The sequence below is a fragment of the Conger conger genome, chromosome 2, assembly GCF_963514075.1.
Source record: "Conger conger chromosome 2, fConCon1.1, whole genome shotgun sequence".
In the NCBI taxonomy this organism is placed as follows: domain Eukaryota; kingdom Metazoa; phylum Chordata; class Actinopteri; order Anguilliformes; family Congridae; genus Conger; species Conger conger.
In genome coordinates, this window is record NC_083761.1 from 579201 (window position 1) to 593472 (window position 14272).

At 52.6% G+C, this 14272-nt stretch overlaps 1 protein-coding gene across 2 annotated transcripts in view; it reads left to right on the plus strand.

Annotated features, from left to right (window-relative positions):
- Positions 1–14272, plus strand: part of LOC133114386 (spectrin beta chain, non-erythrocytic 1) — a 79827-nt gene that overhangs the window by 54797 nt on the left and 10758 nt on the right. For both annotated transcript variants that reach the window (XM_061223711.1, XM_061223721.1), the window contains 19 exons: positions 451–568; positions 1443–1601; positions 2029–2331; positions 2665–2818; positions 3350–4220; positions 6018–6155; positions 6244–7000; positions 7302–7504; positions 7939–8029; positions 8173–8319; positions 8834–9097; positions 9220–9444; positions 9684–9773; positions 9854–10132; positions 10537–10667; positions 12023–12227; positions 12822–13196; positions 13440–13684; positions 13935–14073. In XM_061223711.1, the coding sequence (XP_061079695.1) occupies positions 451–568; positions 1443–1601; positions 2029–2331; positions 2665–2818; positions 3350–4220; positions 6018–6155; positions 6244–7000; positions 7302–7504; positions 7939–8029; positions 8173–8319; positions 8834–9097; positions 9220–9444; positions 9684–9773; positions 9854–10132; positions 10537–10667; positions 12023–12227; positions 12822–13196; positions 13440–13684; positions 13935–14073 (4894 nt within the window). The remainder of the gene's footprint in view (positions 1–450; positions 569–1442; positions 1602–2028; positions 2332–2664; positions 2819–3349; positions 4221–6017; positions 6156–6243; positions 7001–7301; positions 7505–7938; positions 8030–8172; positions 8320–8833; positions 9098–9219; positions 9445–9683; positions 9774–9853; positions 10133–10536; positions 10668–12022; positions 12228–12821; positions 13197–13439; positions 13685–13934; positions 14074–14272) is intronic.

Here is a 14272-nt window from a genome sequence, read left to right on the forward strand (position 1 = left end):
GGTTACTGGCTGATGTAATGCAAGCCCAGCTCTCTGACCACCACACTGCCACCCCCAGCCTTCTATCGAGGCTGGAATGTGTTGTTACAGACGTAAGATCAGCGTGAGCTGGTGAGGCCTGTCTTTGAGACACCACAGCTGCTTAGAAACTTTTCAAAACGTGGCCTGTTCTGTGAACAGAACGTCCAGAGCTGAATTATAACTCTCATGACCAGAGATAAATGAACGAGAGGAGCTGTAGTGTGGTGATATAAGACATTACAAAATACCGTCTTATCCTCGTCTGAAGCACGACCTCATGACCCGAGGCAGGGCCAGTTGGCCTTGGGCCTCTCCTGACATCCAGAGAGGAACAAAGGGCTCGTTGTTGTACGCTTGGGAAGCGGCCAGCTGTTACGAGATCTCCCGTTTCTGATGCCACTTCCTCTGTGCTGCTCGCTCTCTGTGCAGGTTTACGGAAAAGGGCAACCTGGAGGTGCTGCTGTTCACCATCCAGAGCAAGATGAGAGCCAACAACCAGAAGGTCTACACGCCCCGCGAGGGAAAACTCATCTCCGACATCAACAAGGTGCCCCCTGGTCGCTGCGCTAACGTGCTAACCCGGCCTGCCCGTAATCGGCCAAGTCCACTGTGCCAGAAGAGGTCAAAACACGTTTCAACACAAGCCACACATAACCATTAAGGCCGGTTTACAGTCCAATGATTGGGTGTCACTGGACTGAGATTGCAGAACATTCCTGAACATTCGATTGTCACCCTCAGTCGTATAAACACCCTCCAGTCACACAGAGTGTAATGTAATGTTGCTCTGACCGTCAACATCCGTTGTTGTCCCTAATTCAGCGCTCACATGACACATATTTGCGCTAATGCAGTATGCTGCTGTGTGATCAGCCTGTGCCAGAGAATGTGGGCCATCGTGAGGAGCTCAGTGGCAGCCCTTTCGACACCCGGAAATCTCCTGATGATTACTGACAGTTGAAACATAAACTTTCTCCAATATTAGGAACAAACTTCTTTCACATGGTTGTGGATTTTGTTGTGGAATGGGTTTGTGTTAAAATAGTAAGTTTGTTACTTATTGACAGTAATGCCTGGGCTTTGTCAACACTCAAACTTAACTTTCACTTACAATTAAATGGAAGTCTGCTTTTTTGAGATGCGTTTGTGAAGAAAGTAACGCCTCAGGAACCTGAGAGAGGCTGGGTTAGTGACAGTAAGCCTGTTTTGGCCCGTGCCAGGCCTGGGAGAGGCTGGGTTAGTGACAGTAAGCCTGTTTTGGCCCGTGCCAGGCCTGGGAGAGGCTGGGTTAGTGACAGTAAGCCTGTTTTGCCCGTGCCAGGCCTGGGAGAGGCTGGGTTAGTGACAGTAAGCCTGTTTTGCCTGTGCCAGGCCTGGGAGAGGCTGGGTTAGTGACAGTAAGCCTGTTTTGCCCGTGCCAGGCCTGGGAGAGGCTGGAGAAGGCGGAGCACGAGCGGGAGCTGGCCCTGCGGATGGAGCTGATCCGCCAGGAGAAGCTGGAGCAGCTGGCCCGCCGCTTCGACCGCAAGGCGGCCATGAGGGAGACGTGGCTGAGCGAGAACCAGCGGCTCGTCTCTCAGGTACTGCACCGACACACCTGCACAACACACACTCTCTCTCACACACACACACACCTGTGCACAGGTACACTGCCTGTCATGTTTGACAAAAAAACTAAAATACATCTGTTGTCAGAGGACCAATCATGTGGGTCAATCTGGGCTGACTCCTGAAGTGAATCTGCTGTGGAAAGACAGACAGGTGTAAAAGACAGTAGCAAATCCAGTCATCTGATTATCATTTAAAGATTTGCTAATCTTCATTCAGGAGGTAGAACTAATGAGTGAAATCAGCTGGCTGGGTTCATGGGTGGAAGAAACACGCTGTAAGACTTTTACTTTCCTTCCCACGTCTGATGCTCACAAATACGACTGAAGTGAATTTACGGTGGCTGGACATCAGGCACGGTTCAGGGCCCATGAGAAATGAGTGACCCTCCCTCTGCAGGACAACTTCGGGTTCGACCTCCAGGCGGTGGAGGCGGCCACCAAGAAGCACGAGGCGATCGAGACGGACATCGCGGCGTACGAGGAGCGCGTGCAGGCCGTGCTGGCCGTGGCGCGCGAGCTGGAGGCGGAGGATTACCACGACATCAAGCGCATCGCGGCGCGCCGGGACAACGTGGTGCGCCTGTGGGAGTACCTGCTGGAGCTGCTGCGTGCCCGTCGCCAGCGGCTGGAGATGAACCTCGGCCTGCAGAAGGTCTTCCAGGAGATGCTCTACATCATGGACTGGATGGACGAGATGAAGGTGAGAACCAGGTGTTCTCAGGCGTATAGTACAGGTGTATGTTCTCAGGCGTATAGTACAGGTGTATGTTCTCAGGTGTATAGTACAGGTGTATGTTCTCAGGTGTACAGTACAGGTGTATGTTCTCAGGTGTATAGTACAGGTGTATGTTCTCAGGTGTATAGTACAGGTGTATGTTCTCAGGCGTATAGTACAGGTGTATGTTCTCAGGTGTATAGTACAGGTGTATGTTCTCAGGTGTATAGTAGAGGTGTATGTTCTCAGGTGTATAGTCCAGGTGTATGTTCTCAGGTGTATAGTACAGATGTATGACTCTCCATCGTTCCACTGCAGATGCTGCTGCTCTCGCAGGATTATGGGAAACATCTGCTCGGCGTGGAGGACCTGCTGCAGAAACACGCCCTGGTGGAGGCTGACATCGCCATACAGGCCGACCGTGTCAAGTCCGTCAACGCCACGGCGCAGAAGTTCATCATCGACACTGAGGGTGGGTGGGGAGAGGGCTACAGCGCCCCCTAGCTGAGTGGGGTTATTACTGTTACAGCGCCCCCTAGCTGAGTGGGGTTATTGCTGTTACAGCACCCCCTAGCTGAGTGGGGTTATTACTGTTACTGCGCCCCCTAGCTGAGTGGGGTTATTACTGTTACAGCGCCCCCTAGCTGAGTGGGGTTATTACTGTTACAGCACCCCCTAGCTGAGTGGGGTTATTACTGTTACAGCGCCCCCTAGCTGAGTGGGGTTATTACTGTTACAGCGCCCCCTAGCTGAGTGGGGTTATTACTGTTACAGGGTTGGGCAGCCCTGCTCTAGCTGTTGAATGAGGTGTGCTTTGTTAGTGTTGGATTGAAAACCTACAGGATGGTAGATCTCCAGGAAAAGGGCTGGGAACTACTGCTTTAAACACTGTAATATAATATCTTTCCATGAGTTGATATAGGAATTGATTTGATCCAATACAGGAGTTGATTGGTTGATTGATTAGTCTCACGTGAAGCTCCACCTCCCCTCCCCCCTCCAGGCTACAAGCCGTGTGACCCGCAGGTGATCCGGGATCGCGTGGCCCACATGGAGTTCTGTTACCTGGAGCTGAGCCAGCTGGCCGCGGAGCGCCGGGCGCGGCTGGAGGAATCGCGCCGGCTCTGGAAGTTCTTCTGGGAGATGGCGGAGGAGGAGGGCTGGATCCGGGAGAAGGAGCAGATCCTGCGGTCGGACGACTGCGGGAAGGACCTGACGGGCGTGCTGCGGCTGCTGAGCCAGCACAAGGCGTTCGAGGACGAGATGACGGGGCGGAGCGGCGGCCTGCAGCACACCGCCCGCGAGGGCGAGGAGATGATCTCCGCCGGGCACTTCGGCGCCGAGAAGATCCGGCAGCGAATCACGGAGGTGCAGGAGCAGTGGGCGGAGCTGGAGCGGCTCTCGGCCGTGCGGAAGGGCGTGCTCCGCGACGCGTGCAACACGCACCAGTTCCAGGCGGACGCGGACGACGTGGACGCCTGGATGCTGGACGTGCTGCGCATCGTGTCCAGCGCGGACGTGGGCCACGACGAGTTCTCCACGCAGGCGCTCGTCAAGAAGCACAAGGACGTGGCCGAGGAGATCGCCAGCTACCGGCCGGCCATCGACGCGCTGGCGGAGCAGTCCCGCGCGCTGCCCGCCCCGCAGGCCGAGGCCCCCGAGGTCAAGGGTCGCCTGGCGGGGATCGAGGAGCGCTACGCGGAGGTGGTGGAGCTGACGCGCCTCAGGAAGCAGGCCCTGCAGGACGCCCTGGCGCTCTACAAGATGTCCAGCGAGGCCGACGCCTGCGAGGTGTGGATCGCTGAGAAGGAGCAGTGGCTCCTCAACATGCACATCCCTGAGAAACTGGAGGACCTGGAGGTGATCCAGCACAGGTAACTACAGCCAGCACAACCAACACAATCACACAGGCAGCTACAATCAACACAATCACACAGGTAACTACAACCAGCACAATCAACACAATCACACAGGTAACTACAGCAAACACAATCACACAGGTAACTACAACCAACACAATCAACACAATCACACAGGTAACTACAATCAACACAATCACACAGGTAACTACAACCAGCACAATCAACACAATCACACGGGCAACTACAGCAAACACAATCACACAGGTAACTACAACCAAAACAACCAACACAATCACACAGGTAACTACAATCAACACAATCACACAGGTAACTACAGCCAACACAATCACACAGGTAACTACAATCAACACAATCACACAGGTAACTACAACCAACACAACCAGCACAATCACACAGGTGACTACAGCAAACACAATCACACAGGTAACTACAACCAACACAATCACACAGGCAACTACAGCAAACACAATCAACACAATCACACAGGTAACTACAACAAACACAATCACACAGGTAACTACAACCAACACAATCACACAGGTGACTACAGCAAACACAATCAACACAATCACACAGGTAACTACAACCAACACAACCAACACAATCACACGGGCAACTACAGCAAACACAATCAACACAATCACACAGGTAACGACAGCAAACACAATCACAGGTAACTACAACCAACACAATCACACAGGTAACTACAATCAACACAATCACACAGGTAACTACAACCAACACAATCACACAGGTGACTACAACCAATACAATCACACAGGTAACTACAACCAACACAATCAACACAATCATACAGGTAGCTATAACAAACACAATCAACACAATCACACAGGTAACTACAACCAATCATAATCAATAATCACAATCATGAAAACAATATCAGTAATAATCAGAATCAACAATCACAATAATAATTACGACCATAATCACAAGATATCTTGGAACACTAATCTGAGATTATAGAGCAGAGACTTTGCTGTTGTGCCACTGGTGGCCATTTTGTAAAACAGTGTAATTATCAAGTTTAGCCAAGAACACTACACAGCTGAGCCATGTCCTTATTGCCTCTGATTATCATGCATGTTATGCAGATCGAATCGTTTGGCTGCTCCACTAAGATACTTTTAATGTGAAAGTTGCGTGCAATGCTCTAGCACATTGCACTGCCAGTTAGCATCTGTTTAGCATTAATGCATAGAAGCTGGTTAATGCATAGAAGATGTTGGGATGTGTAGAACATATGTCCCTCTTTGTACAGAAACCCAACTCTATGCTTGCGTATGTTGTGCAATAAAAGCCCTCATTAATCATTTTGTTTATGTAATCATCAATATTTCACTGACAGCTTGAACTTCTTAAATCTATGTACCAGCTGATTTAAATTGCCCTTGAGACAGTTTCAAATGAATGAATCTCAATGATCCAAATGTATAATTAATAACATCAGGCGGAGAAAAATCTACTTTGACAAAGAATGTGTACTATTTATATATATATTTTCTTCACTGAGGTCAGGCGATTTTTCAGCAGAAATGTAGCTGTCGACTGCAGTACATTGGATGTGTAGAGAATGAAGCGCACTGTAATCGATACACCACCCAGCCTTCATGCTGGCAGAAGCTGGGAGGCCGGTTTTAAATGAGCCCTTTGGAATTGTCTGCAGCGTTAAGGCTGGGGTGGATTCCAGAAGGGTTACAGCCAGAGTACTGCAGCGGATTAAATGAATCTGCTTCTCTCTTCTGAACTCCTTTCTTTTTCCTTTGCCAGGTTCGAGAGCCTGGAGCCGGAGATGAACAGCCAGGCTTCTCGCGTTGCCGTGGTGAACCAGATCGCCAGGCAGCTGATCCACAGCGGACACCCCAGCGAGAAGGAGATCAAGGGCCAGCAAGACAAGCTCAACACCAGGTATGTGGCTCACTTCAGGCCCAGGCTTCCCTTGGTCAATGATGCTAACACCAGGTGTGACTCACCTGAGCTGGCCTCCCTGTTCCAGGTGGAGTCAGTTCCGTGACCTGGTGGATCTGAAGAAGGAGGCCCTGAACTCGGCCCTGGGCGTGCAGAACTACCACCTGGAGTGCAACGAGACCAAGTCCTGGATTCGCGAGAAGACCAAGGTGATCGAGTCCACGCAGGAGCTGGGCAACGACCTGGCGGGCGTGATGGCACTGCAGAGGAAGCTGACGGGCATGGAGCGCGACCTCACCGCCATCGAGGACAAGCTGGGCGACCTCCGCAAGGAGGCGGACCGCCTGGGCGCCGAGCACCCCGACCAGGAGCAGGGCATCGTGGGCCGGCTGGCGGAGATCACGGCGGTGTGGGAGGAGATGAAGATGACTCTGCGGAACCGCGAGGAGTCGCTGGGCGAGGCCAGCAAGCTGCAGCAGTTCCTGCGTGATCTCGACGACTTCCAGTCCTGGCTGTCGCGCACGCAGACCGCCATCGCGTCCGAGGACATGCCCAACACGCTCACCGAGGCCGAGAAGCTGCTGGCCCAGCACGAGGGCATCAAGAACGAGATCCACAACTACGAGGAGGACTACCAGAAGATGCGGGACATGGGCGAGATGGTGACGCAGGGCCAGACGGACGCCCAGTACATGTTCCTGCGCCAGAGGCTGCAGGCCCTGGACACCGGCTGGAACGAGCTGCACAAGATGTGGGAGAACCGGCAGAACCTGCTGTCCCAGTCCCACGCCCACCAGCTGTTCCTCAGGGACACCAAGCAGGCCGAGGCCTTCCTCAACAACCAGGTGAGCACCCCTTAGCAACCAGTTAGCAGTTTTACCTGAGCAACCAGGTAACACAGCTGTGAATGAGAAGCATCATTTTACAGCATACAGAATTGTACAGTGCTTTGAATAAAGGCACTATATGAATGCTAATCATTTTATCATTTAACACAGCTTTTCAATCAAATGAGCATCAAGTAACAATAGTACTTGTCTTTAAATGGTCCTCATTTGCTTTAGCATTTGCACACATAAAACCAAAAACACATCTCAGTCTCTGAAACAGAATTCTTAACCCTCCATCCAACTCTTCCCCCTTCAGGAGTACGTGCTGGTGCACACAGAGATGCCCACCACCCTGGAGGCTGCAGAGGGCGCTATAAAGAAGCAGGAGGACTTCATGACCACCATGGACGCCAATGAGGAGAAGATCAGTGGCGTGGTGGAGACGGGCCGCCGGCTGGTGAGCGACGGGAACATCAACGCCGAGCGCATCCAGGAGAAGGTGGACTCCATCGACGACCGGTACGGCCCCATACCACCAAAACAGACCCATACCGCCAAAACAGACCCATACTGCCAAAACAGACCCATACCACCAAAACAGACCCATACTGCCAAAACGGGCTCCAATACCACTGAAAAGGCCCAAATAAACAGGCTTGAATACCGCCGTGTCTAATGGCGACCTGGGTCAAATACATCATTGTTTTGGATTCAAATACTTTTCTATGCGTTACTGAGCTTGTAAGGTATATTGGAATCTTCTTGTCCTCTTGGTTGGTTCAGTTGCAGCAGGCAAGAACAATCCCGCACAGAAAAGTATTTTAATCCAAAACAGTTAAGTATCTCACCCAGCTCTGGTCCATTGCAAGTCCAGATAGCTGTGATGAGCAGCAGTGTGGTGTCGGTGATTGGCTGTTTGACGGTATGACTCACCCGTGCGTCCGTCTGCGCAGGCATAAGAAGAACCGCGAGGCGGCGAGTGAGCTGCTGATGCGTCTGAAGGATAACCGCGACCTGCAGAAGCTCTTGCAGGACTGCCAGGAGGTGAGCCGTATCCCAGCATCCTCTGGGGCCAGGGGCACAGCTCTGACTGCTCGGACGTGAACATTCCTCCCCAGTCGGAGGAAGGTTGTAATTCCAAAGCAACATGAACGCAGCGTAACTCTCCATCCCGTCTCTCTGCACAGCTGTCCCTCTGGATAAACGAGAAGATGCTGACCGCACAGGACATGTCGTATGACGAGGCGCGGAACCTGCACAGCAAGTGGCTGAAGCACCAGGCCTTCATGGCCGAGCTGCAGTCCAACAAGGAGTGGCTGGAGAAGATTGAGAAGGTGAGAGCCCCACCCACAGGAAAGTGTCTTATGACCCAATCTGCCTACAGGACATAGTTTCCCAAAGTGTGCTTTTTGTGGTCAGTATTTTGGCTGGACCTGAATTCCAGTCACAGCCCTGACAGTAGATACAGAATGTTTAGACAGTTTGGTCTGTCAGGGCTGTCCAAAACAACTGATCTTGCTGCCTCACTGAGCTGCAAGATGGCCTGGCCCCTTCTGTCGGGTTCACGTCTCTGTATGCCTGAAGAAAATGTCAGAGTCAGAGATGTTGACAGCTGTGAGCCAGGGACCCTGCCCACTTTCCAGAGGAGTGACCCATGTATTATAACCCATCATGTCAGCTCAGCAGAAGGGGGGTCCAAGATGAAGATGGAAATTAAAGCATGAAGGGTGCATCCTTCTGTCCTCCACTCTTCTCCTTCTTTTATCCGGAAGTATGGGGCCAGATCTGGGCTTTCTGAGACTCAATGTCCCACAATACCGTGGGGTAATATATATATTTCCTGTGCAGGACGGGAAGCTGCTGGTGTCGGAGAAGCCAGAGACAGAGGCGGTGGTGAAGGAGAAGTTGTCGTCGCTCCAGACGATGTGGGCGGAGCTTGAGTCCACCACTCAGACGAAGGCGCAGTGCCTGTTCGACGCCAACAAGGCGGAGCTCTTCACCCAGAGCTGCGCCGACCTCGACCAGTGGCTGCTGGGCCTGGAGGGGCAGATCCAATCAGACGACTACGGCAAGGACCTGACCAGCGTCAGCATCCTGCTGAAGAAGCAGCAGGTACTGTGTGTGTGTGTGTGTGTGTGTGTGTGTGACTGTGTTCTTTTGTGTGGGTGTGTGTGAGTGTGTGAGAGTGTATGTGTGAGGGGAGGCGCAGTGCTGAGTGATTTCTCCTCTCTCAGATGCTGGAGAACCAGGTGGAGGTGCGGCAGAAGGAGGTGCAGGAGCTGCAGAGCCAGGCCCACGTGCTGCGGCAGGAGGGCCGGGACACGGAGGAGGTGGACGGGAGGAGGCAGGTGGTGGAGCAGAAGTTCCAGGAGCTCCTGGATCCCCTGAGGAAGAGGAAGGACTTTCTCATGGCCTCCCGTGAGATCCACCAGTTCAACCGCGACGTGGAGGACGAGATCGTGAGTATAGCAGGAGATCGTCCACAAAGCGCGGACAAATTTACTATCCGCTGAGTTTACAATCCGCTGAGTTTAAAAATGGTGTGAAGAACGTACAGGCATCGTAGACTTTGATAATACTGTAGAAAACTTGTTTTGTAGCTGTAATCATTCATAAATGATCATCAGGATCGCATTAGTGCATTGATTCTTCACTTGTTTGTTGTGGCTGCTTGTGCTGATTTTGTGTCTGTTCCCAGCTCTGGGTGGAGGAGAGGATGCCGATCGCGACGTCCACAGACCACGGACACAACCTGCAGACTGTACAGCTCCTCATCAAGAAGAACCAGGTGAGGGTTTGGGTTAGGGTTAGAGGGGCATGCAGGTGTCATAGTGGGCAGGACACATTTTTAACACCCGCCCCCCTCAGACCCTGCAGAAGGAGATCCAGGGGCACCAGCCGCGGTGCGACGACATCTTCGAGCGCAGCCAGAGCATCGTGCGGGACGACAGCCCGAGTGCGGACGGCATCCAGCAGCGCCTGGGCGACCTGCAGGGGCTCTGGCGCCTCCTGGTGGAGGAGGTGGAGAAGCGGCACGGCCGGCTGGAGGAGGCGCACCAGGCGCAGCAGTACTACTTCGACGCTGCGGAGGCCGAGGCCTGGATGAGCGAGCAGGAGCTCTACATGATGTCAGAAGAGAAGGCCAAGGTGCAGTATGGGATACTGGAGGGGCCATGGTGCAGTATGGGATACTGGAGGGAGTGGCCAATGTGCATCATGTGATGCTGGAGGGAGTGACTAAGGTGCATTATGGGATATTGAAAGGAGTGGCCAAGATACATTATGGGATATTGAAAGGAGTGGCCAAGATACATTATGGGATATTGAAGGGAGTGGTCAAGTTCCAGTATGGGATACGGGAAGAGGGGCCTGAGGGGTTATGTTGGCCCAAAAGTGATCCAGCACCATGGGGGAAGCTGGTCGTATCTCATTTGGAGGTGGGGTCACTGACTGCAAATGAATGTATGGACCACATAGACCATTCAAAACTCTCAAGCATTTCAAATACTACACTGTGGGTTACAATGCTATCCTCTCTCTCTCTCTCTCAGGATGAGCAGAGTTCGGTGGCCATGTTGAAGAAACACCAGATCCTGGAGCAGGCTGTGGAGGATTACGCTGAGACTGTGCACCAGCTCTCCAAGACCAGCAGGACCCTGGTGGCAGCGGGACACCCAGAGAGGTAACACACACACACACACACACACACACACACACACACACACACTTGCTTGTTTGCTGGTTGTTCATCATGTCTGAGGATGACCATTTTTTCCTACTTGTTGGCTGTATAGTCTGATCCAGGATGTCCAGCTGTGGCTGTGTATGTTGGTTCACCATAAACTCAATTCCCTTTGAGGAGTGAGAGCACCAGAGGGTGTGGTGAAGAGGGTTGATCTGACATCTCTTCAGTGTGGTCTACATTTTGTCCTTGAGCTGCTTTTTCTGGCCACCAGCAGTGCGTTGGCCCAGGTGCAGTTTCCACTTTGTGTGGGACTTGGTGGTTGCCTGTAACCCTGTTTACTGTATCAAATGCCTTTGAGAGATGAAAAAATCCCTCTGCTGCTCCCAGCATTTCTCCTGGAACTAGCATGCAATAAAGATCATGGCACCTGACCCTCTCTGTGTAACCTCATGGTGGTTCGGGTATGACCAGTTTGGCTATAGCTGGTGTTAGTCAGTGGAGCGTGACCTTGGCCAGGACCTTTCCAGCAGTGGCATATTGGCATCTTTCTGTTCATCAAACTGTTGGGGGGACACTCTTGACTTCACACCTTAAGGATGTAGAGATGGAGTGCCCTCCTTGAGGATTTCAGCTGTAAATACAGGCGTCCACTTCTCATTTATCCCCGATTCTGAGTTGATCAGCTTGTCAGCTAGAGAAAGAGTCTGGCTCAGTGGAGTGGTTTCTTCTTTGGTCAATATTGACATCTCAAAGGCCAGACATGCACTGTTTTGTCAGAATCACTATAGTGGAATCAGTCAGCTGCCGGTGTTCAGATCTGGGATGCATCCACGATGCCTTGTATTTATTATTTTGTTGGAAGACGGTGTTTCTGATGGTTTGTGATGGAAGACGGTTTTGGCGACCTTGTCGCTCCTTAGGATGTTGTTAAGTGCCCGCTGGTGTTCCTGTGAGTTTGAGTAAGAAACCCCATGAGGGTGTTTTCCTCCCTGGAGGTATCCGTTCTTCATGGACTCTGGTTTTACTGAAGTCTCAGGAGGGTTGCGAGCGGGTGGGAAACACAGCTGGGTTTTGTGAATGAGCCAGCGCCCTCTGAACCCTGACCCTGCCTGGTAGTGAGAGGTCTCAGGTAGATGAGCTCTGGACCCTGACCCTGCCTGGTAGTGAGAGGTCTCAGGTAGATGAGCTCTGGACCCTGAGCGTACCTGGTAGTGAGAGGTCTCAGGTAGATGAGCTCTGGACCCTGACCCTGCCTGGTAATGAGAGGTCTCAGGTAGATGAGCTCTGAACCCTGACCCTGCCTGGTAGTGAGAGGTCTCAGGTAGATGGTCTGAAGGTGTCTCTCCCCCCAGTGAGCGGATCAGCATGCGGCAGTCTCAGGTGGATAAGCTGTACGCCGGGCTGAAGGACCTGTCGGAGGAGCGCAGGGGGAAGCTGGACGAGAGGTTCCGGCTCTTCCAGCTCAACCGCGAGGTGGACGACCTGGAGCAGTGGATCGCCGAGCGCGAGGTGGTGGCCGGATCCCACGAGCTGGGGCAGGACTACGAGCACGTCACGGTACGACATCTTCATCATCATCATTATTAATGTCATCTTCATAAATATAACAATAACTACGAGCACGTCACGGTACGACATCATCATCATCATCATTATTAATGTCATCATCATAAATATAACAATAACTACGAGCACGTCACGGTACGACATCATCATCATCATCATTATTAATGTCATCATCATAAATATAACAATAACTACGAGCACGTCACGGTACGACATCATCATTAACATCATTATTAATGTCATCTTCATAAATATAACAATAACTACGAGCACGTCACGGTACGACATCATCATTAACATCATCAAAATAATAATAATTATGATAAAAACTACAAGCACGTCACTGTAAGACATGCATCAGTATCATCTTCATCAATATCAGACCTGGGTTCAAATAGTAATTGTTTTAAATTCTTTGTAACTTTATATTTTTGATAATTCAAATGGAGATGTTTTGGCAGGATGAATTCCTTCACTTCACTGTTTTGAAGTGAAGTGTGACAGGATGCTAAGCGTGTGTAGGAGTGTGTGTGAGCGTGTAAAAGCTGCCCTCGCTGTGGCTAATCGCTGTCCCTGCTCGTGCAGATGCTGCAGGAGCGGTTCCGGGAGTTTGCGCGGGACACGGGCACCATCGGGCAGGAGCGGGTGGACGCGGTGAACCAGCTGGCGGACGAGCTGATAAACTCGGGCCACGCGGATGCGGCCACGGTGGCGGAGTGGAAGGACGGGCTGAACGAGGCCTGGGCCGACCTGCTGGAGCTCATCGACACACGCACGCAGATCCTCGCCGCCTCCTACGAGCTGCACAAGTTCTACCACGACGCCAAGGAGATCCTGGGCCGCATCCTGGACAAGCACAAGAAGCTTCCAGAAGAGCTGGGCCGCGACCAGAACACAGTGGAGACGCTGCAGAGGATGCACACCACCTTCGAGCACGACATCCAGGCCTTGGGCACGCAGGTACGAGCCCCCACAATGCACCTCACCTCCACCAGCCCCCACAATGCACCTCACCTTCAGAGGCACACACCTGTGTGTGTAGTATCAGAGGCACCTACCTGTGTGTGTAGTATCAGAGGCACACACCTGTGTGTGTAGTATCAGAGGCACACACCTGTGTGTGTAGTATCAGAGGCACACACCTGTGTGTGTAGTATCAGAGGCACACACCAGTGTGTGTAATATGACCTGTAATGTCCCCAGGTGCGGCAGCTCCAGGAGGACGCGGTGCGTCTGCAGTCGGCCTACGCCGGGGACAAGGCCGATGACATCCAGAAGCGGGAGGGCGAGGTGCTGGAGGCCTGGAAGGCCCTGCTGGAGGCCTGCGACGGGCGCAGGGTGCGGCTGCTCGACACCGGGGACAAGTTCCGCTTCTTCAGCCTGGTGCGCGACCTCATGCTCTGGATGGAGGACGTCATCCGCCTCATCGAGGCCCAGGAGAAGCCCAGGTACGGGGGGGGGGTCAGGAGAAGCCCAGGTACGGGGGGGGGGTCAGGAGAAGCCCAGGTACGGGGGGGGTCAGGAGAAGCCCAGGTACGGGGGGGGTCAGGAGAAGCCCAGGTACGAGGGGGAGGTCAGGAGAGTCCAGGTACAGGGGGGGTCAGGAGAAGCCCAGGTACAGGGGGGTCAGGAGGAGTATGTACACTGATTCCCTGAAGCACGATCACGTGACTGAACGTGTGTCATGTGACCCTGCAGGGATGTGTCCTCGGTGGAGCTCCTGATGAATAACCACCAGGGCATCAAGGCCGAGATCGACGCACGCAATGACAGCTTCACCACCTGCATCGAGCTGGGCAAGTCGCTGCTGTCACGGAAACACTACGCATCTGAGGAGGTGGGTCTACTTGCGGACACGCCCACACCTGGCCTGGGCCACACTTTCACACACCTGTGTGGCTCTGCCACGTTGCTGAGCATTTTAAAAGACAATATTCAAAACAATCTTTTGTATCTCAGTAATGTAAAGCCTCCATCTCTCTATCTCCATCTCTTCCTCTCTCAATCTCTCATCTCTCTGTCTCCATCTCTTCTTC